This window comes from Hypanus sabinus, chromosome 5, assembly GCF_030144855.1.
Source record: "Hypanus sabinus isolate sHypSab1 chromosome 5, sHypSab1.hap1, whole genome shotgun sequence".
NCBI classification, from domain to species: Eukaryota; Metazoa; Chordata; class Chondrichthyes; order Myliobatiformes; family Dasyatidae; genus Hypanus; species Hypanus sabinus.
This window is the reverse complement of record NC_082710.1, coordinates 143,838,342-143,861,503: the sequence shown is the minus strand read 5'-3', so window position 1 is coordinate 143,861,503 and position 23,162 is coordinate 143,838,342. Positions and strand designations below refer to the sequence as shown.

General features: G+C 39.1%; 2 protein-coding genes across 4 annotated transcripts in view; one reads left to right on the top strand and one right to left on the bottom strand.

The window, feature by feature from the left end:
* ubac2 (UBA domain containing 2) overlaps positions 1-23,162 on the bottom strand; it is a 189,419-nt gene that overhangs the window by 159,849 nt on the left and 6,408 nt on the right. The window contains exons 2-4 of the mRNA XM_059970503.1: positions 19,332-19,459; positions 15,987-16,106; positions 13,112-13,218 (exon numbers count right to left, since the gene is read on the bottom strand). Coding sequence (XP_059826486.1) covers positions 13,112-13,218; positions 15,987-16,106; positions 19,332-19,459 — 355 coding nt within the window. The remainder of the gene's footprint in view (positions 1-13,111; positions 13,219-15,986; positions 16,107-19,331; positions 19,460-23,162) is intronic.
* gpr18 (G protein-coupled receptor 18) lies at positions 1,893-10,690 on the top strand. Of its 3 annotated transcripts, none has more exons than XM_059969166.1 (3): positions 1,893-2,014; positions 4,027-4,126; positions 8,288-10,690. In XM_059969166.1, the coding sequence occupies exon 3, from the start codon at positions 8,319-8,321 to the stop codon at positions 9,297-9,299; it is 981 nt and encodes a 326-aa protein (XP_059825149.1). In that variant the 5' UTR covers positions 1,893-2,014; positions 4,027-4,126; positions 8,288-8,318; the 3' UTR covers positions 9,300-10,690. The 3 variants fall into 3 exon arrangements, with proteins under 3 accessions (XP_059825149.1, XP_059825150.1, XP_059825151.1); XM_059969168.1 differs by lacking the exon at positions 1,893-2,014 and adding an exon at positions 2,536-2,637; XM_059969167.1 differs by lacking the exon at positions 4,027-4,126 and having other exon boundaries at positions 1,929-2,014.

Here is a 23,162-nt window from a genome sequence, read left to right as displayed (position 1 = left end):
TCTTTTCTAAAAAGAGGGGCCCAAAACTGTTCAAAATATTCAAGGTGAGGCCTCACCAGTGCCTTACAAAGCCTCAGAATCACATCCTTGCCCTCGTACTCTAGACCTCTTGAAATGAATGCTAACATGGCATTTGCCTTCCTCACCACCGACTCAACCTGCAAGTTAACCTTCAGGGTGTTGTGTACAAGGTCTCCCAGGTCCCTCTGCATCTCAGATTCCTGGATTTTCTCCCCATTTATAAAAGTCTGTACATTTATTTCTACTACCAAAGAGCATGACCATGCATTTTCCAACATTGTATTTAATTTGCCACTTTTTTGCCCATTCTCCTAATCTCTTTAAGTCCTTTTGCATCCTCAACACTACCCACCCCTCCACCAATCTTCGTATTATCTGCAAACTTGGCAACAAAGCCATCTAATCCATAATCTAAGTGATTTATACACAGCATGGAAAGAAGTGGCCCTAACACCGACCCCTGCGGACCACTAGTCACTGGCAGCCAACCAGACGAAGATTCATTTATACCCACTCGCTACGACGTACCTATCAGCCAATGCTCTAACCATGTTAGTAACTTTCCTATAATACCATGGGCTCTTAACTTGGTAAACAGCCTCATGTGAGGTAAAAGAGGTATAGGGTTAAGAAGAAAAAGAAGACGACAAATACAAATGCCCAAGAAATGGAAGCCAAATTTACTGCATTTGGAAATGCCTTTTGACTACTTCCAGACATCTGAAAGCACATCCACAAACAACTATGTCAATAGCCAGATCATCTGGTTTCTATAATGTTTGGTGAAGAATAAATATTGGCTAAAGCGTGAGAATAAACTATCTTTGCTCTTTTGTGAAAAGGTGCAATAGGATATTTTACATAAACACCAAGTACACTGCAGATGCTGTGGTCAAAGCAACACGTACAACATGCTGGAGGAACTCAGCAGGTCGAGCAGCATCCGTGGAAACAAGCAGTCAACGTTTCGGTCCTGACGAAGGGTCTCGGCCTGAAACGTTGACTGCTCGTTTCCACAGATGCTGCCCGACCTGCTTAGTTCCTCCAGCATGTTGCACAGGATATTTTACATGCCTTTGAATAGCAGTCAGCTCTTCCCATAGTGCATCACTCCTCAGAAACATTCTGGGTGTGTCAGCCTTTATCTTTGTATTCAGGTCTTGAGATTATGAGTGACACTTAGCATAATTTAGAATCCAAATACTGTGAAGTTTCAGAAAGACTACTCTGCCTGTGAATATGAATCCTACAGCTAACACCTAATTTCAACCGTCAAAATTAAACAAAGCTGTATTAAATAGTTTGTCCAGAGCAAAACTAAGGCTAGAGTGTATACTAAATTGAACTAACCTTTTGTAATTTGCGGCACAGAAAATATAAGTACTTTACAGTTAACATCTATTTGTGTCTGGAAATTTAAATGTGATAAGTTCCTATAATGCACATTTCCTGTTGACAATGTGTGGTTTTAAACCACTTATAAACAATTGTGTGACAGTGTGCCTGTAATTAAAACTTTACCACTTTAAATAGTTGATCTTAACTTTCCATCACTTAGCACAGTGGGAAATTTCAATAACTGTATTTTCTTAATTTCTCAATCACAAGGTAGATGAATACCTGAGAGTCATGTTTCATTGATTGATTCAGGGTTGGCTATTATCACCCAAAGTATCTGGAGCCAAGCTTATCTCTCAATCTGGCACTTTGATACCATAGGCATACGATACAAAAATTAGAAATGATTTAAGTGAAAGGCTTTCAAAAGTATGAAAATGAGGAAGGCAGGGTCGCTGCAATCAATCTCGAAAGTTGGTGCACGGTTCTCAGCAGTACCAGTATAAACCATCACTTCCGCCCCTACAGATATGCAAACAGCAGACTGCTTTTTCAGAACTCTGTTCAAACAGACATGAGCTAAAGAGGAACACATATTTCCTTTACATTTAATTGCTCGTTCAATCTGACCTTTACATTCCGCTGGCTACTTAAGGTAAGAAAATACTGAAAATACTGTGTTTTTGTGTTTAATCGTTTGCTTAAGTTTAATCTAAAGATCTTGGAAAAAAGAAAATGGTATGTAGAAAAGTCAGGATTTAATTTCTATTTCAACAAATGCATTCACAACGGATCTTTAGAGTTGTGAAGTTTTCAAGATTCTTATAACAAGGACCTCAACCTTGAGTTACAATGTTATCATTGGTCTGACTTAAATCTAACTTACAAGTTTAGAATACTTTAACTCTCATTCTCATCTCTGAGTTTAAAAATTTTGGTTTCAAGTTCAACTCCAAACACGATAAAAAACAAAATGCTGGAGGAACTTGGGGAGGGATTCCAGATATAGCCTTGACCCAAAGCATTGACTCCCCACTTTCCTCCACAGATGCTGCTTGACTTATTGAGTTCCTCCAGCATTTCAACTTTTGTTCTAGATTCCAGCATCTGAAATCTCATGTCTCCAAACACAGCAATCAAGATAAATAGTCCAACACAGCACAGAGGGACTGCTGTACAGCTGAAAATGCCATCTCCGAGATAAAATGATTAAAACAAATTCATCTGCCCTTACATGGGCACCAAAGATTCCAAGGCATCATTCTGAAGTGAGAGATGGTGAGGGGAGACTGAGTGCTGTTTTGGGGAGCTAATTGTGTTCAAATTAGCTGCCAGGTTTCCTCCATTACAACAGTTAAAATTGTTAAAAAAAACATTGAAATTTAGCCCTGAAAGAAATAATAGAGTTGCAAATATTTATTCTTTCTTTCTAGATAAATTAATTTGTAAAATATTACCTCACAATAACTTAAATATATAATCTGGTCTCTGTTCTCAACTTTCATCTTAATGATTACTTTAGTGACTTCAAATACAAGGCATAAGAATTTGATTATGATTGTACATCAATGACAAATAACATATTACTCAGATTAAATGTAATGCTTTCTGTGAAATGTTTGCAGAATTACAACACACAATAACAGTACAAAAATACTAAAAGGCATATGTGTTGCAACTCTTCATTTCTATATAGTGGTAGTGTAATCATTTGAGTCAAACATGATGATCTCCGAAGGGGTTATTCACTTAATTGCGAATGCCTGGGCATGACTTTGTTTAACATGGGAGGCTGATGCCTGGGTAGTCACCACACAGCTTTTGACTTCCATCTAGCCAAGCTAACAACATTACTATGGAAGAAAACTACAAAACAGTGACTTTGTAAGAAAAGTTACAAAGAATAGAAATATCTACCTTAAGTCAATCTTGTTCACTTGTGATTGCAATGACCGCTTCTATCCTATTGTTGTAAGACCATTAAATGGTCCTCTAGTATGATTAGATGGACTCTTAACCTCACAATCTACCTCGCTATGGCCTTGCACTACACTTTCTCTGTCACTATAACAGTGTATTCTGCATTCTGTTTTTATTTATACTTTGTACTAGCACCATGTGCAACCAGAAATATATAGCTTTCAAATTCCTGCCCTCTCCATCTTATAACCCATTCCCCTTTTATGGACATCATCTGTATGGCCTGAATGCAAGGCATGCCTTTCATTGTACCTTGGTAACAAACTAATTAACCAAATTTAATTATTTGATAATTCATATAATCATGAAATTTTGTTTACATAAAGCCACATCCTCCTATCCAGTTAACCACAGGCAAATTTATGATTACATCTATACACTTTTGCCTTCTTCTATTTACTTATGTCAATCTAGAGTCAAAAGTTAACTCCTGGTAAAAAGGTCAAGCTTACAATAGCAAACTTGATAGTGAACCACACAGAGATTATTTCTGTTATTTCAAATAACAGTGTTGATTTCTTATTGGAGAACTTTACAAACAATTCACTTGCCATTAAATTTTGCTGATACATAATTTGAAGGCTAAAATGAAAACAAACTTATGCTTCTTTCGCATTTAAGTGGGACAGTTAATATCCCATGCAGAACTTTAAAGTCAAGCTGAAATATCTATGTCCCTGTTCACAGCACAGATCTTGCCTGTCCAAAGAACCACATGCAGTGAAACTGCAAGCCCCAACCGTGAATGGAGAAGGTGAAATAATTACCCTATCGATTCCACTTTCCTGTAAGTGACTGGCTTTTTTTGTACATAATTTGATCTCAGTACCAATCTCTCATTTTGTTGGAGAAATCCTAAATTCAGTGGAAAATTGGCTGACTTTTTGCTGGAGACTTTTCTACAGTATGGTCATGAACTTTGTTGTTGCAGGCAACAAATGGAGTGTTTAGAAACACCCTGTTTGTTTCAAGATTAAGACTATCCCAACCTTTAACACTCCAGTTGAATGCACAGTGTCAGTAGATCTTCCACATTAAAACTGAAGTAATAAAATCTGCAATAGTGCTCTTGATTCTGAAAATCTTCTGCAGGCAAACGCCATTCAGAGTTCCACATTAAAACTGAGGTTAATTGAAAACTGTGATACTGCTCTCATCTCTGAAATTGCTCTGCATTCTAACACTAGTCCAGAGTTTTAAGAACAATAATCTAGCTACGCAATCCAGAAGACTGTACTGCCCAAAACGATCTTGCAAATAAGTTGTTAAATCAAACCATTTGTTCTCTCAGGTGGACATTAATTGGCCCACAGTATCATTCAAAGACATACGAAGTACACCCTTCTATCCAGTAACCAGTGTTTCTTCCTCAACCTACATTTAAAAAAAATTATCTGTACTTGGGTTTTGCACAAACAGAAATATATATAGCTTTAAAGTTTCTGCCCTCTCCATCTCTCAACTCACTCCCCTTTTAAGGACATCATGAAACCAACTCTTTGGTCATTCATCCTGAAATTCTATGGCTTAGTATCAAGTTTTTTTGTTAACACTTCTGTAAAGCTCACAAGGACACTTCAATATATTGTATTTCCAAAATCTGAATCAGGTTTATCACCACCAGCATGTGTTGTGAAATTTGTGCAATACATAATATAGAAGAAAATAAATAAATAAAAATAATTAGTAAATCAATTACAGTGTACCTATCATGAATAGATTAAAAATTCATGCAAAAACAGAAATATATATTAAAATAGTGAGGTAGTGCTCACGGGATCAATGTCCATTTAGGAATCGGATGGCAGAGCAGAAGCAGCTGTTCCTGAATCACTGAGTGTATGCCTTCAGGCTTCTGTACCACCTACCTGTTGGTAACAGTGAGAAAAGGGCATGCCCTGGGTGCTGGGGATCCATAATAATGGACACTGCCTTTCCGAAACACCTCAGTGAATAAAGTTCCATCAATTTATAAACTCTAGTTTAATTAGAATAGTCACCCTAAATAGCAACTTTCATTTGTGCACCTCAAATATACAAAAGAAAATTTGAAGAGCTTTTCTTGAGTCACATAAAGAAACACTGGAACAGCTAACCATAAACACAAGGAAATCTTCAGATGCTGGAAATTCAAACAACAACACACACAAAATGCTGGTGGAACACAGCAGGCCAGGCAGCATCTATAGGAGAAGCACTGTCGACGTTTCGGGCCGGGACCCTTTGTCAGCTAACCATAAGCTGGTGAGAGGTAGATTTTAATAAGTGCCTTAGAGGAGGAAAGGTGGAGGGTTTGGGGAAGGGGATTTCAGAGCCTAGAACCAGAACAGCTGAGCATCAAGAATGCTCCAGAAATCAAAATAATAAATGGTTAGATTTCCAGACATTGAAAGGGAGGGTCAAGGATGAAAGTTAAGATGTTCCTTAACCAGAAACCAGAGGACAACAACAGAGGAGGGTTAGCACGGGGACAGCAGAGTTTTGGATGAATTGAAGTTTATGGATGGAGGAACAAGGGAAGGTGAAGAGAAATGATTTGGAATATGAAGTCTATAAGTCAACATCATGGTAAGAACTTAAGTAGCAGATGAGTTGAGGCAAGAGTGAAGTAAAAGAGATGGGAATAACCAGTTTTGGAGACTGCACAGATAGGGTCTCAAGTTCAATGTGAGGTAAATTTAAGATTCAGGTTCTATTTCATCTAGTTTGGTTTCAGAGAGGGATAGTGTCAGCTACTCAATGTAGAATTTGTTTCTGGGGTTCAAAGATGATGGTTTTGGTCACCTCAGCAATTATTCAGAAGTATCTTCTGCTCATCCAGTACTGGATGTCAGAATGTCATATAATGTCAGAACAGTGGAGGACCCAAGAGAAGTGGTAATGTAAAGTTGCCAGGAAGTCTTATTCCTTGGAAGCAAGTGACTTGACAGGATTAAAGAACCATTAGGGAACTTTGTACGTCAGATACGGAAAAATTGTTCCCACATGACTGGAAGTTCAAAATAAGGATTAATACAATATTGCCACTAATGGATCCATCAGGGAATTAAATCGATACTTTTTCAAAGAGTGATAAGAATGTGGGACTCACTTGTGCAGAGAGCAGCTGTGATGAATGATATAGTGAATGATTTAGGGAAACTTTACTAGTAAACCAGGGATAAAGGAATACAATATGTTAATAAAAATTCTTTTGATGAATATAAAGCAAAGATTAATTGAATTAAATAACACGTTTCTATGCTAGAAATACGAAAATCCGTTCGCAATCCTTCATATAATGAAGCAATTCTTGCTCACAAGCAGGAAGGGATTTGGACAACACAAGGTCCAGGCTACAGTCATTTCCAACAAGTGGAGGCTTAACCTCCTCCTTATGGTCAATGTAAAGCCTGACTTCCCAACCCGAGCACAACAGGATGCAACTTCATTTGTTAGATTCAGGTTAGATTAGATAATCATTCTGATAAACCATCCAGGCTCAAGTTAGGTAATGCCAACCCAGTCCAGTTCAGTCCTTCCCCAAAACAGGACACTTTATTCAGGGTCACTGCATGTTTTCATTGTTCTTAAACAATTCTTCACTTTTCATCCTCAAATAGATCAATAATATGTTCAAAATAGTTATACCTACAGCAATAGTTAAAGTTGGATATCAAAATAATTTTATGTACTTGGGTTGTGTTGGCATTAGATTAGCGATTTTTAGTTAACTTTGGCACAGAACAATTCCATAGCAAAAGTAACTGCTAATTCATGACATTATCATTGTTGAATTCACAATCAATATACAAAGACCCAATAAAACCCGAAATTTAAATTCAGTCACCACGTAAATACCATGACAAGAAGGACAGGCCTGAGGCACACCCTGTGACATCCAAGCCCTTTACACCATCTACAAACCACAATTATTTATCTGGATAATTGCAGATACAACACTAAAGCAACTCAAAACACTTAAAACAACCCCATCCATTATTTGAAATATTCACAACCCTCCCTCAACAAAAGACCACTCTGCAGTACATGCCATCAACTAAAAGCTTTACAACAACTCACTGGGGCTTATTCACTGGCACCCCACGAGCCTGCAATCTTCAAGACCTGGGAGGACAAGGGCACAAAGCACATAGGGACACAACCATCAGCACGTCACATACCATCCCACTTAGAATATATTGTACCTTTACTGTCACTGGTTATTGGATATTGAAAGAACTAGATGGAATGGACAGAAACATAGAAAATCTACAGCACAATATGGGCCCTTCGGCCCACAATGCTGTACTGAACATGTGATTACTTCAGGAAATTAACTATAGCCCTCTATTTTTCTAAGCTCCATGTACCTATCCAGGAGTCTCTTTAAATACTCTATTGTATCTGCCTCCACCACAGTCACCGGATGAGGAGAAGATGTTTCCTATAGTAGAAGACTTTAGGACTAGAGGGCACAGCATCAGGGTACAAGGATGTCTCCTCAGAACAGAAATGGGGTGGAATTTCTTTCGCCAGAGGATGGTGAATCTGTAGAATTTATTAGCACACAAGGTGTGAAGGCCAAGTCATTGGGCATATTCAAAGCGGTGGTTGATAGGTTCTTGATTAGTGAGGATGTCAAAGGTTACCGGGAAAAGGCAAGAGAATGGGGTTGAGAGGGGTAATAAATCAGTCATGATGTAACTGTGGAGCAAACTCAATGAGCCGAACAGCCTAAATCTGCTCCTACATTTTATAGTATAAAATCTTGAAAAACCCAAAAGCAAACAAAAGATCTCTGGGAGCACCATCATCAGTTATCAGAGGTTCTAGCCAGCAGATCATCTCAGGGGTAATTATAGATGTATAATTGTTCCTTAACCAATGCCAGTCAATTAATTTTAAAAAATGCTTAAAAAGTATATTTTTGAGAAGCTAATTTTTTGTTCAAATACTTCTGTTGCAGGTCTATGAAGATCTCAAAAAGCATTTAAAAAATGCAATCACAAAATAGCAGTCTGTTTGCACACCAGCCTCTTGAGTTTAGAATAGGTGCAATTACCTTCTATGCAATTATTTTCACAATCGGGCTTTTCGTAAATGCAACTGCAATCTGGGTCTTCAGCTGCACCACTAAGAAAGGCACATCTGTCAACATATACATGACGAATGTGGCTCTACTGGACCTCATTTTCATATTACTGTTGCCTTTCCACTTAATTTACTACAGTAAGGACTACTGGCCTTTTGGCGATATCTTCTGCCGCATCAGTGCTGCCCTCATCATATTTTACCCCAGCATCGCCCTGTGGCTTTTGGCTTTCATCAGTGTTGACCGCTACATGGCAGTAGTGCAACCTAAACACAGCAAGGAACTTCGTAACATTGGCAAAGCTGCAATAAGCTGTGTTGGGATCTGGGTAATGACAATTATCTCTGTTCTTCCATTCATGTTTTCCAAGAATGATCCTGACAGGATTTCTAATTTTACAACCTGCTTGAAAATGCTTGACATTATTCACTTGAAGGAAGCCAACAGTCTCAACGTCATTCGAGTGATTTTGTTCTTCCTTCTTCCCCTCTTTATTATGATCGGGTGCTACTGCATTATCATCAACAGTCTCATAAAAGGAAAGACCTCCAAACTGAAGCCAAAAACAAAGGAAAAATCAATTAAAATAATCGTAACACTGATTGTTCAGGTGCTTGTTTGTTTTGTTCCGTATCACATCTGCTTCATTTTCTTACTATTAAATCATAGCCATAGTGATTTCAATGCCTGGGCTGCCTTTACAACATTCCTGATGAACCTCAGCACTTGTCTGGACATGATTCTGTACTACATAGTTTCAAAGCACTTTCAGGCCAGAGTCATCAGTGTCATCTACTATCGGAACTATCTGAGGAGTGTACGAAGGAAGAGCTTCAAAACTGGAAGCTTCCATTCTCTGAGCAACGTCAACATTAGCAATATGTAAATTATGGAATATGGACAAGATAAATGTCTGGTCTTGTGTTTCAGTATTTCCAAGTACTTTATAAACAAGTACATTTTTATTTTTGTGTAAATGCAGTAATTGAAATGCCACTGCAGATAATCAGCCAGTTTAAGCATTCATAATGTTGTTAATGAATCAAAAAACTTTGGTCAGAAAACTAGGTGAATATATTCAGATATTCTCAATAAATGCTTATCCTTGAATATTTAACAATGAAATCACTCTGCTTTGTAATTTAACAACTTTGCCATCCTATTACTAGATCATCAATTCAAAAGATGCATAAGCTATACACTGTTCTGTATAGTTCATATCTTGAATAATGGGATATATATCTTGCCGGAATGAGGCATTGAGTGGAATCTGGACACAAATGACAGCATGTGATGTTAATTGCCATTGTTGCTCCCAGTAGATCCAACCTAATAAATTATCTTCAGCAAGGCACAGGGAAAACATCTGAACTTGAAGATGATACAGATATGAACAAGATCAAACTCTATTGAGAGTGGGTCCAGTTATTTTTTTCTTGCTCATGTCGAGGTCTTGAAGCCTTGGAATAAAAAATGGAAGCATTTGAGAACTACTTGAAAGCGTTGAAGAGACGAGGTTGCTCAGACATGAGGGGACTCAGTCCTAAGAATGCCATTGAATGTCAAGGACAGGTCGTCAAATTCTCTCTTGATGAAGACAGGCATTTCCTAGGATTTCTGTGGTCTAAATGTTACTTTACACTTATCAGCCCATATCTGAATGTTATGTAGATCTTGCTATATGTTAATGATGAGAAGTTGCAACTGGATTGAATGGTGTACAATGTCAGAAAACATTCCAACAACAGTCCTTTAAGATGGAAGGCATGTTTCTGAATCAATAGTGAAAATACTGTCTTGAGGACTCCTGTAGCGATTTAGCACAAAAAATGCTGGAGGAAATCAGTAGGCCAGGCAGCATCTATGGAAAAAAGTAAACAGTCAATGCTTTGGACCAAGACTTTTCATTGAGTCCTGATGAAGAGTCTCAGGCAAAAACGTCAACTGTTTACTCTTTTCTATAGATGCTGCCTCTTTTGCTGAGTTCCTCCAGCATTTTGTATGTGTTGTTTTGGATTTCCAGCAGCTGCAGATTATCTCCTGAATCAGAATGATGAGCAACAACCACACCATCTGCCTTCATCCAAGATGTGACTTCAATAATTGGAGTGATTTCCTTTTAATACTGATTGACTTTAGCTTTACAAAATTCCCTTGATACCACAGTTGGTTAAGTACTGCTTTGATGTCAAGGTAGTCACACTCACCTCTCCCTGAAATTCACCACTTCAGCGAATGCTTGGGCCAAGGCTGTAATAAGGTCTGGAGCAGAATAGTCCAAGCAAAGTCTAGGTAAATATTACTGAGTAGGTTTGTATAAGTGCCATTTGATGGCATTATCAAAGACACCTTCCATCACTTTGCTGTTGACTAAGAGGTGGTTGATTGAGCAGGCTATTTGGTGGAGATTTATCCAGTCATTAAGCCTGTTACCATTCAATTTTGTTTAATAAACTCACATGGCATTTAAAAAAGTCCTTTTCCAAGTCCAAGTACTCCAGATAAACTGATTTTCTCTTATTTAATCTGCTCTTAATAACCTCTAACAGAAAGATCTTCAAATTGAAATGTTAATTCTGTTTCAATTTCCACCGATGTTCTCTGACCTTCTGCTTTTTTTTTTCATCATTTTCTGTTTTTACAACCACAAACGAATTTGTCAAACAAGATTTCTCTTTCAAAAGCCCATGCTGACTCTGCTAAGTCTCATTATTTTCTGAGTTCCCGGTCACCACTTCCTTCAGATAGATTTGTGTATTTTCCCATTCAACTGATCTATAGCTCTATGTTCTCTCACTTCCTTTTTTCCCTTAAATAGTGCCATCCAATATGTAGGAACTATTTGAGAACTTATAGAATTTTGAAAGATGACAAACATGGATCCACTACATTACTAGCTACTTGCTTCAAAACGGTGAAAGACAGGTTTGGCAGCTATATCAACTTTCAGCTCAATTAGTTTTTTCAAAACTCTTTTTAAAACTTATGCAACTTTCTTTCAGTTTTCAGACCCTTAATCTGGTGGTCTCCATTGATCTGCGAAGTTTGCAGTTGGTTAGGCTGCAGAGTTTTGCATGGAGTTCTGGTCACCCTATTACTGAAAGAATATGGATGGGTTTAGAAGAGGCTTGCAGGATGCTGCCTGGATTAGAGAATACTGGCTACAAGTACAAATTTGGATTGATTCTTCTAGCGCAATGGAGGCTGAAGGGAGAATTGATAAAGCTTTGAAATTATGAGAAGCAAGAAAAGGTAGACAGTGAAAATCTTTCTCCCAAGGTGGAAAAATCTTAGAAGGTAGGCATACATTTTCATGCAAGTCACTTATATATAACACAACTATCTATAAACCTACCATGAGACACTTTGATAAATGCCTTACTGAAGACCCTCATTTGTAGAATCTACATCATGAGCTCCCTCATCTCCTGTTCCTATATTCATTATATTCTTTGATTTTCCTGATGCTGTTCCAACGTATTTAACCCAGTTTCATTTTCTGCATGGTGGTAGTCCAAACCCCTTTTCTCCTGAGACTGGACTAGAAAGATATAGTATCCAAGGCACCATTATTCTGATGAGCAGCTATCAAATGCTCTGGAGGATGGCTAGGTCTTGTTGTTACCATTCTGATATCTTTGGCAGTAGTTTAACTTTTAGCAGCTACAGTTTGGTGATACTTTACCATCTTACCAGATCTGTAAATTGTGTATTAATTCTTTGAATGTTAATCATTGCAGATTTACTATTAAATTACTTTGTCTTGATACAAAATCCTGTCATTTGATCACTCTTCCTGAAAGCCCCCTTTATGACCAGAATGTTAATTGACCATACAACCTTTGGAACCCATCTACACTAGTCCCATTTTTGCACTATTTGTTTGTCTTGTCACTTCTAGCAATTTTTAAGTCTTGCACTATACTGCTTCTGCAAATTTCATGGCATATGTCAGTGATAAATAACCTGATTCAGTGAATATGTGGGCTTCCTCTGAGTGCTGTTTCTACCCACATTCCAAGGATAAAGATTAGCTTTATTTGTTACATGTACATCAAAACATACAGCAAAATGCGTCATTTCCGTCAATGACCAACACAGTCTGAGGATGTACTGGGTGTAGCTACACGTGTCACCAACATAGCATGCCCACAACTTACTAATCTGTACTTTACACCTTTGCAATGCAGGATATAAGTCCAGTCTGGGGAAACCCACGGGGTAAATGGAAGAAACTACCAACTCCTTACAGACAGCGGGGGAGGAATGAATAACAATTGCTGGCACTCTAAAGGGTTATGCCAACCACTAAGCAACCATGCGACCCGCCTACCCATCCAGATCTTCCCATTTTCAGCAAAGAGTTTGTTAATGTGCATGCAGCTGTGTGAGATTCTTCTGGGTGCTCCATTTTCCTTCCACACCGCAAAGACATACATTTGATAACTTCATGGCAACTTCTGTGTCCAATCTGATTGCCTTATTTCCTGCATTATAGTAACTACACTTTATTGGCATTCTGAGGTCGACAATGCAAGTCTTCCTATCTTTAGCATCTTACACAAAACACAGCATCTCCAAAAGTGCAACAAACTCTCATTCTTATAGTCAATGGGCGTTTTAAACTATATGATTAAATTCTGAACTGGGAAGGTTCATGGGTCTGGAAAACTAAAGAAGAAATGAATATAAACTTACAAACCAGACGGCAAGACGTCCACAGTAATGTCAAGTGCATGATGCAGGGCTTCCACAAGCAGCAAGTCCATAACTGCGCACAGCACCCAGGAACCCAGAAGGAAGGACTAGAAGGAAGAGATAACAACTTCCCATGTAACCAATCATAGTTACAGATATTTTATACATACAACCGATTGCTTGCAGCTTCTACCACATTAGTCCCACTCTACCAAACTCATAATCTGCAATATCCATAAATCTATGGGGCAACATAGTAAAGCAACTGCCTTCAGCTCCAACAACCCGGTTTAATCTTGACTGCTGCTGTCTATTCAGAGTTTGCATGCTCTCCCATAACTGCATGGGTTTCCCTACTAGTGCTCTGGTTTCTGTCCACATTCTAAATACAGTCGGCCCTCCTTATCCGCAAGTTCCATATACGCGAATTCAACCAACTGCAAATCGAGAAAACCCCGAAGTGCTCTTCCAGCACTTGTTGTTCGAGCATATACAGACTTTTTTTTCTTGTCATTATTCCCTAAACAATTAAGTATAACAATTAGTTTACATAGCATTTACATTGTATTAGGTATTATAAGTAACCTAGAGATGATTTAAAGTATACAGGAGGATGTGTGTAGGTTACCATGGATCGGGGATCGAAAAAAAATCGTCAGTTCTCTTACTATGTAGTCGGAACCGGTACAAATGGTATTATTTAGCATCAGTTAGTCAAACATTTGTCTTAGTATATAGTATATATTTTACCTTTCTATGCATATAAAACACTTAAGAATGTATGTTTTAGCGCCAGGCTCGGGAAGTTCCTGAGTTCGATCCAGTGACAGACCACTTCCGAGTGCGGTCTCCTTCCATGCCTGGTTGATGTGAAGGATCATAAACCCAAAACCCAATCATTAAACCACTGCATTGCCTCATAATAATTGTAGCTTTCATCAGGGCAGGGCCTTTCTCACTTTATCCTTTAAAATTGTTCCAATCGTTGACCGACTGTAGCCTAACAATTTTCCAATGACCGATGGCGTTTCACCTCTTTCCGATCACTATTATTTCCATTTTATTTTCAATCGTAATCATAATTATTTTTGTGAACAGAAATACTGTGGGTTCAGAGCTCGGCTGCCAGGCCGTAATGTCCACCGCACTGAGACAGGTTAAATAAGGTCTGGGGTTCCACTGGGTCCTAAGATCCACAACATTGATACAGGTTGAATAAGGGACTTGAGCAACCTCATTTTTTGGATACCAAAAAATCCCTTGCGGATAAGGAGGGCCGACTGTATGCAGCAACTAGCCACTGTACCTAGTGCATAGGTGAGTGATAGATCTTGGGGGTGTTGAATATGTGATGCATAAAATGGAATTAGTGTAGGTTTAGTGTAAACGGATGCTTGATAGCTGGTGACTGAAGGGCCTGTTTCCGTACGACATAACTTTCAACAGCTCACCAAGTTCTTCACAAGAATCTCTTAAACCCACAAAAGGTAGCAGTTGCATGGAAACAAAACCTTGCAAGTTCTTTCCAAGTTTTGTACCAAACTGCCCTGTGCACATACATCTAAACTCAGGGACACTCACCCCAGATGGCCTTCACCACAAAGAATGCAGTGGCTCAAGAAAGTGACTCATCACCACCTACTTAACATCACATAGAAATGGGCAATAAGTGTGGGAGATAAGAATACAAGCCTTCTGTCAAAATCTGTAAGAGCTTCACCACATCAATTAACTTCTTTAAAATACCATGTGCCTAACACTTAATATTTAATTTCTTGTGCTTTAGTTATTTCAACAAAGCTATGTTGAACAAAATGTGAAAACAGAAACTGGTAGAAATACATAGGTCAGGCTAGACGTCAGTGAAGGCGCGGAAACAGGGACTTAACCTTACCAAATCTGCGCTGACCATCACACACCCATTCAGGTTCACCTAATACTTCTCCCAATTTCTGAATTAATAAAACTGCAGCAGATTTCAGATGCAGGAATATACAGAAGTCGGGGTGAAACTGAGGAATTCATCCAGTGTCTATATATAATTATGGTTTAGTTGGCTATGTTGGCCTGAATCACATGACTGAGATTTAAATCCCCTCCAGATGCTCAACTACAAATATATGCTGACAGCGCAGACTGGAAACTTTGTACAGTTTTAGTCACCCTGTTATAGGAAAGACGTGGTTTATATAAAAAGAACAAAAGAGATTTACGAGGATGTTATAAAGATGGATTGGCCAGGAGTGAGAATAAGGTCACCCTTCATTCTCTTACATTCCAAGTTTATTTCTTAAAAAAGTCCTGACAAAAGTCTTTTAAAATTCTGGGAGGCACAGATAAGGTGGACAGTAACAGTCCTTTCCCCAGGATTAGGGAGCCCAAAACTAGGAAGCATAGATTTAGGATGAGAGGGGAAATATTTAAAAGTGGCCTGAGGGGCAACTTTATCACATTGAGTATGGTGAGAATATAGAACGAGTTACCAGAGAAAGTGGTTGAGGCAGGAACAATAGCATAATTTCAGAAGCAATTTGATAGTACACAGAGGCAAGGGGCTTTGAGGAGTACAGGTCAAACACAGGAAATTAGGACTAGATGGGTGAGCAATGTGGTCAGCACGCATTTATTGGACTGAAGGGCCTGTATCTGTGCTGTAATGCTCTATAACTCCAGCACAGAGAAGGCATTGCACTGTTGGAAGTGATGTCTACTGATGAAATGTTATACAGGCTCCGTTTTCCTTCTCAAATATAAGCAAAAGATGTCATGGTTTTACTTTAGTGATGAGCAGCGGGGATTTCAGAGCAAGCCAAGAAATAAGCTTTTCTAGTTTAAAATAAAGATAAAATCATAAACACTGTAAAATTGAACATACTGCAAATTTTCGGCTGCCATATCTTCTTTCAAAAATTCTAAAATTGTAGATAAGAAGGCAACTACAGAACACATCCTTGAGGTCGAGACAAACTATCCGAGCAAAGATCATTCTCCATATCTGAAAGAGAGCAAAAAATCACAGACTGAAGATTTATGATTTAAGAATATTTCATATGATAAGCAGTTACTCCATGAATTCTCCTTTTGAGAGAGGGAGAATGAGAAATGGAGAAAGAAAGGAATGACAAAGAATAATGGGTGGACAAGAGGAAAGGGAACAAAAAGAGAGATGACAGAAGATAGAAATGGATTTAAAGAAGATAGGAAAGATGGTGATGGAGGAAGAAGCACAGGAAGTAAGGCATGAAATCATTAATTACAATGCTCTAGCCACTATGAGCATGATGTTGGGGAAACAGATTTTGATTTAGATTAGAATTTTTGATGTTGATGATTGGACATTTGGAGAAAAATTGAGAAAATTGTATGGACATTTGTTTTTCGCTTCAAGTTGACTAGACATGAAAACATGCGAGACTGCAGATACTGGAATCAGGAGCACAAATACAAACTGCTGAAGGAACTCAGTGGGTTGAACAGATGCTGCTTGATCCATCAAATTCCTCCAGCAATTTGTTTGTTAATCAGACATAAGTTTTGTTAAGAGTAGTTACAGTACCAAAAACAGCCTCACATCGCCACAGGCTTAAAGAGGAAACTTATGCATTGATGGAATAATACTGGGAATAATTGATACAATAGGGACTACAAAACCTTCAATATAACACAGAGGAAAGGTGTCCATTTTTCTCAGATAATGAAATGAAATGTATTTTAATTTTAACACAACCTTGGCTCAGAAAGGAGTAGATGTGATTCAGAGAGAAAAAGGCAACTGAAGAGGTAGGTTTTAAGGCATGCTGGGAAGGAAAGCAGAATCGATATTGAAGACAGCAAAATGTACCAGATAATTTTATGTTTACCTTTCTCAACATGTGGCTCCTTCAACCTTATTAGATTTGATTTGATTAGAGTAACTTCAAAAAGAATAACTTGCAAATGCATAGACTTGAAGTAATAAGTAAAATTCAAAATTAGTTTACAAGAGTATCAGGACAGTGGTTATCGTGTATACGGATTTTAGCAAGGTCTTTAATGAAGTCTGAAAGGTTATGTCTTAAAGGATCCAGTGAAGATTGCGGATTGGATTCATAATTGGCTCTGTGGTAGGAAGTAGAAGGTAATGGTCAAGGGTTGTTTCCCAGACTGGAGGCCAATGTTTGTTGGCGTGATTTGGATGAACAAGGTAAGTTTGCAGATGACATTAAAATAGTTAGTATTGCAGATAGCGTAGAAGGGGAATCTTGATCAGCTAGGTATGTGGGCTGAGGATTAGAAATGGCTTTCAATCTAGATTAATATGAGGGACTGCCTTTGGAAGATCAAACTATGCCAGGACTTACAGCGTGAATGGTAGAGTCATGCAGAGTGTTATGGAACAGAGGGACATATGAGCACAAGTAGTAACACAGGTAGACAGGGCAGTGAAGGCACCATTTAACAAGCTGGCCTCCATCAGTCAGGGAAACATTATAAGAGTTGGGAAGTTGTGTTACACTTATATTTGATGTTGGTGAGAGCGCACCCAGAGAATTGTGCTGAGATAGGAACAATGTTATTAAACAAGGAATAGAGTGCAGAAAAGATTTACCAGTTTGCTGTCTGAGTTACAAGAGGAGGTTGTGCAGATTAGGACTTCACTCCCTGGAACATGGAGGTATGTAAGATAATGAGAGGCAGAGATAGGATGAAATCACAGAGTCTTATACCTAGTTGGGGGGGGGGGTAATAAAAACATGAGGGCATAGGTTTAAGACCATAAATAAGGGATTTAAAGTGACATTAAAAGGGCACTAAAGAGCAGCTTCACACAAAGGATGGCGAGTATTTGGAATTATCTGCTAGGAGCATTATTTGAGGTGGATACATTAACAACATTTAAAAACTATCAAGATAAGTACATGGATAAGAGGGGTTTAGAGGGCTCTGGGCCAAACACAAGCAGATGGGACTAGCTTGCTGGGCAGCATAACCAGCACGAACAAGTTGAGCTGAAGGCTCTATGATTCAAAAAAGTTAGACTGTGCAGATATAGACGAAAATAAAAAATACTGCAGGCATAGGAAATCTGAAACAAGAAACAGAGGCTACACCTGTGGAAAGGAAAATGGATTTCATGCTTCAGGTTAACTCTGCCCCCCCCCACCCCTCCCATAGGTGCCGCCTGATATGTTGAACATCTTCATCATTTCTGTTTTTGTTTCATTTTGATTTGATCTGTTGCTGGGGTTCAGACAAAATTAACAGAAACTTAACTTCTGAACTGAAACTTCTTGGAATTTAACTTTTGACAAGAAATACCATGGCTACAAGGGAAGGTCAGACTAATAAGGTTCATCAGACAATAACAAATCTCATTTCCTCTGAGATCTTCCCTCTGAAACTAGCCCATTTCTATTTTCTACCTTGAATCTACAGGGAGAATAGTCCTTCTATGGTGAATTGTGAAATTTTATCAACCTTCATGCTTACTGATCTTTTTGGCTGCACTCTACATGATTTTTGAGTCTATGTATCTGTAACTACTCTTGTTTATGGCTGGAAGCCATATTGTTGGGGTCAGAAGCGAGAGATGGGCCAGTTCGGCTCGCTGTTCAGTGGAGTTTGCTCAATCCGTGCTGGACTGAGGATGTGGCCTGCAACCAGTGGATGTCTAGATCAGCTGCATTGATGCCTGACATTGTGAACTTCAGCCCTGAATGCAATTTGATTGCTTTTACTGTCTGCACAAATTGTTTTTGCCCCTCTCTCTCCGCACACTGGATGTTTAACAGTCTTCTTTTGCTTTTAATGGGTTCTATTGGGGTCTATTTGTTTTGTGGCTGCCTGCAAGGAGACGAGTCTCAAGGTTGTATAAAGGATACATACTTTGATAAAAATATATATACTTTGACTTTTGAACTTTGAAGAAAGGATATATTTTGTCATAAACTCTGCATTAATTCTTTAAATATTAAGCATTGTTTGTTTACTATCAAAACTTTTGATACAGGTCCCCAATCTACTTGAATCAAGTTATGCCCAATAGCCTTGAAGATGGCTTTGTTTAAAATATTCTGGTTTCACATTAAACTTAATCACTTCAGTCTTGTACCAGCAGAAATAGCCCATTCTTGCTTCTCAAAATCCATCATAACATTGTACATATCTATAAAATTGTCCTTTTAAATTCTGAGGCACAAATTAAGATTTGCCAACAAGCAAGCCAAACAGATGAACTTACTTCAAGCTCTTGTTTAATTGCTTTTAAGTCGTACACAAAATAATTCTGATAGTGTTGAAACGGTACAGCTAAAATAAAGGCCGCAGTACTGAGCACCACCATAAGACTCTTAGAAAGAGGGGCTTTATCTGTAAAACAAAAAGAGGAAATTGGATAGCTCCAAATGATAGACCATTTTTGTTCTTTACTATAACTCTAATGTACAGGAACAACCAAGATAATCTCCCACCTCATTGTAACACAACTCATTTTAATCGTTTATGTCAGCATCCCCAGCATAAACCTTTACAATGCAGTGACTAGTCATTAAAGGAAAATAATACACTGCTCTACTGTACTGATTCATACTCAAGTAACTGGAGAGGTATTTAACTATGAGTGGGTAGGATCACTAATTCCATATCAGGCAGTCTTCAATTCAGGTCCTCCTTCGAAGATTTCAGTATCTACTGCCCCCCTAAATCTATTTAGTTTCCTTTTGCATGAAACCATTGACTGAGCTTCCACATCCTTTGGGATAGAAAATTCCAAAAGTCACCAACATATGAATGAAGAAATGTCTTATTTCAGTCCCAAACAGCCAGCTCCTTATTCTGAAAGTGTGGACCGCACCCCCCCACCCCCCCACCCCACCTCACCTCTTGACTCCTAGGCTAAGGGAAACATTCTACTTGCACTCGAAGAATTTCATACATTTCAATGAGGTCACCTTGCAATTTTACGAACTCTAAACAATAGAATCCCAGCATATTCAGTCACTCCATACATCATAGGTGATAGCGTGATAATGATTAGCTTTATGTGTTAAGATGTACATTGAAATATTGAAACATGCAGTGAAATGCATCGTTTGCAGCAAATCAAGTTAGCGAGGAATTGCTGGGAACAGTCCACAAGTGTCACTGTGCTTCCAGTGCAAGCGTAGTATGCCTAAAATTCATTAATCCTAACTCTAATGGTATGCCTTTGAAATGTGGGAGGAAACCACAGCACCAGGAGTAAACCCACGTGGTCATGAGGAGAACTTACAAAGCCCTAAGGGAAACAAACCCTGATCAGTGATCGTCGGCACTGTAAAACAACTGCACCAACCACTACACTCATGTACAATGTACTGTGTATGTAATCAAAATGGCTTCTTTGGTTTGCTAGAGTAGGAATGCTTTTATGTCCGATAAATGTTTTTTTCTCGCAGTTGTTTAGTTTTGGACTTGCTGATATGGGGATTGTATTCATTTGTTAACCAATGGGGAATGTTATTTATTGTCTTGTGGGGCTGGGAGCTTGGGGGGTTTTGCGGTCTTTTGAGGGGAGGAGGGAAGGAGACGCTGAGGAAGGTGGTCGTGCGCTGCACTGCTCGGTCGACCACCAGGGTGGTCCCAGGTGCGAGGACGTGGAGGTCAGAGGCAAGCGACGAGGGGTCGAATGGTTCAATGGTTGAGCTCCAACGATGTGCACTAAACTGACTGAACTTTGATAAGTTGGCACCTTTTGCTTTATTTTCTTTTCCATATATACTGTACTGCATAGTACTCTTTTAGTTTTAGTAAAATCTTTAAAGTGTATTCTGTAATGGTATCTGGTGTGAGTTTGATATTGTGTGGTACGCGCGGCATAAACTTGATTCTTACAGCACCTGTGTGTACGGGAGGTGGGGTTGGATAGTGGCTGGATCTCCTTTTCCCCTAGACATATACCAGCCTGTTGGGTAAGTGACACCCATCCCTGCCATCCCAATTTGGAGAAGGCTCATTGCATTCCCTTCCAGGTAATTCCTATTTGCTACATTAGATCAAAAATACTTGGCAGTTTTTGTTATTTGAAAGTCAATCTTATAACATGAGGCAAGTAAACTTTCAGCACCAAGTTCCAAGGTAAGCATCTACAAGTTGTCAATGAGGCCGCACTTGGAAAACTGTATACAGTTTTGGCCATCCTGTCACAAACCTGAGAAAATCTACAGATGGTGGAAAGCCAAAGCACAAAATGCTGCAGGAACTCAACAAGTCAGGCAGCATCTATGAAAATGAATTAACAGGCAACATTTCAGGCCAAGACCCTTCATCAGGACTGGAAAGGATGACTGTTTACTCTTTTCCATAGATGCTGCCTGGCCTGCTGAGTTCCTCCAGCGTTTTGTGTGCGGTTGCTCGGGAAGGATGTGGTTAACCGGTAAAGAGTGCGGAATAGGACCAAAGGGCCTGAGCTCAAGGAGGGATTAGCCAGGCTAGGTCTTTATTCTGTGGAATGTTCCAAAATATGAAGTGACCTCATGGAAGTGTTTAAAATTTTAAGAGGATTGATAAAGTGGATGGTAAAAGACTTTTCCCAGGGTAAGGGAGTCCAAAACTAGGATGAGAGGGCAAAGAATCAGAGGAACCTGAGAGGCAGTTTTTTTCCACCCAGAGGGTGGTGAGTATAAATAAAAAAGCTGTCAGAGGAAGTGGTTGAGGCAGACAACAACGGTATAATTTAAGGCACACGGTGGGGTGGTGTTTGGTGAAATATGGGCTGAATTTGGGACGAGCTGGGTGGGCAGTGGTCAGCATGGCTTGGTTGGGCCAAAACGCTTGTATTCATACTATATTGCTCTAAGACTCTATAATAAACAGTAGACTTCAGATGTTTTAATTTTATTCTAATACTTCTGTGAACTGCCTGCCGCTCAAAAACATTTTGGTTTAATCTGAAGTTTTCAGATTTCTGAAACCAATGAGCTCCTGTAGCCTGAACGGTAATTACAGATAAAACAAAAAAAAAAATCATAGATGCAACAGATTTTGCAGATGTTGAAAATCTTGATCAACACACAATAAATGCCGGAGAAACAGCAAGTCAGGCAGCATCCGCGGAAAGGGATAAACAGTCAACATGCTGTGTGTGTCAATAAAATTTTCAGTTTGTTTGCATTTTCTGTACAGATGAAAATAAAGGTGAATCTCTTACTCTAGACTATGGATCAATACACCATCCTTATAGAGACCATCCAATTTATAGAGACTCTAATTAATCCTCTCTATTATTTCCGCTCTATAATCACACAGCCACGTTCCAGTGGTGTGTTTTCACACCGATCAGGCACTTTACTGTCTCTGAGAAGATACCACAAATGGCAGAGAGGCCAGGAAAAGGGTGTGAACCCATGTTCGACTCCATCACTCGCTGCTTAAGGCACCAAGGAAGATCCAAATCATCGAGCTGAGCATGGAGGATGAGTGAGTGTTCAGTGGTCTACCTGCCCCTCGATCACTGCTGCCAGAGGGTGTTTATGTATGCTTTATGTTTGTGTGTGTTTATGTATCTCTTCCTCGTCTTCGCCTCAATGCTGCTGGAGTAAGGTTTGTGATGTGTTCTGATCGCTCCTTTTGGGCGATTTTTGAATCAGGGTGGCCTGCAAATAGTGAACACTGAACTGCACTGAAATATGCCTTTTGATTCTGTGTTTGCACTCTTTTTTGCTGCAGTTTTGTGTTCTTTTTTGTGCCTGGGGGGACTGATATTTTTCTTTGTTTGAGTTGGTTCCATGGTTCTTTGTTTCATGACTGTCTGTGGGGAAAACGAATTTCAGGGCTTTATGCTGCATACATACTTTTGAACTCTTTGGCCATGCTCAGGTATTTCTTCAATTGCCTTCTGTTACCCATTCCATCTGGAGCTGCACTGAGAAGGATCTTCTCAACTACCGGCTTCCCACCACAGTAAGCATTTGTTCCATGAAGCTTCTGCAGCTACACACCAACACAAGCAGGCCTTGAAGAAAATCTACCTAATACCTGCAGTTTCCAGCAGTTGAAACTCACCTCACTCTCTTCAAAGGCAATGTGAATGTAG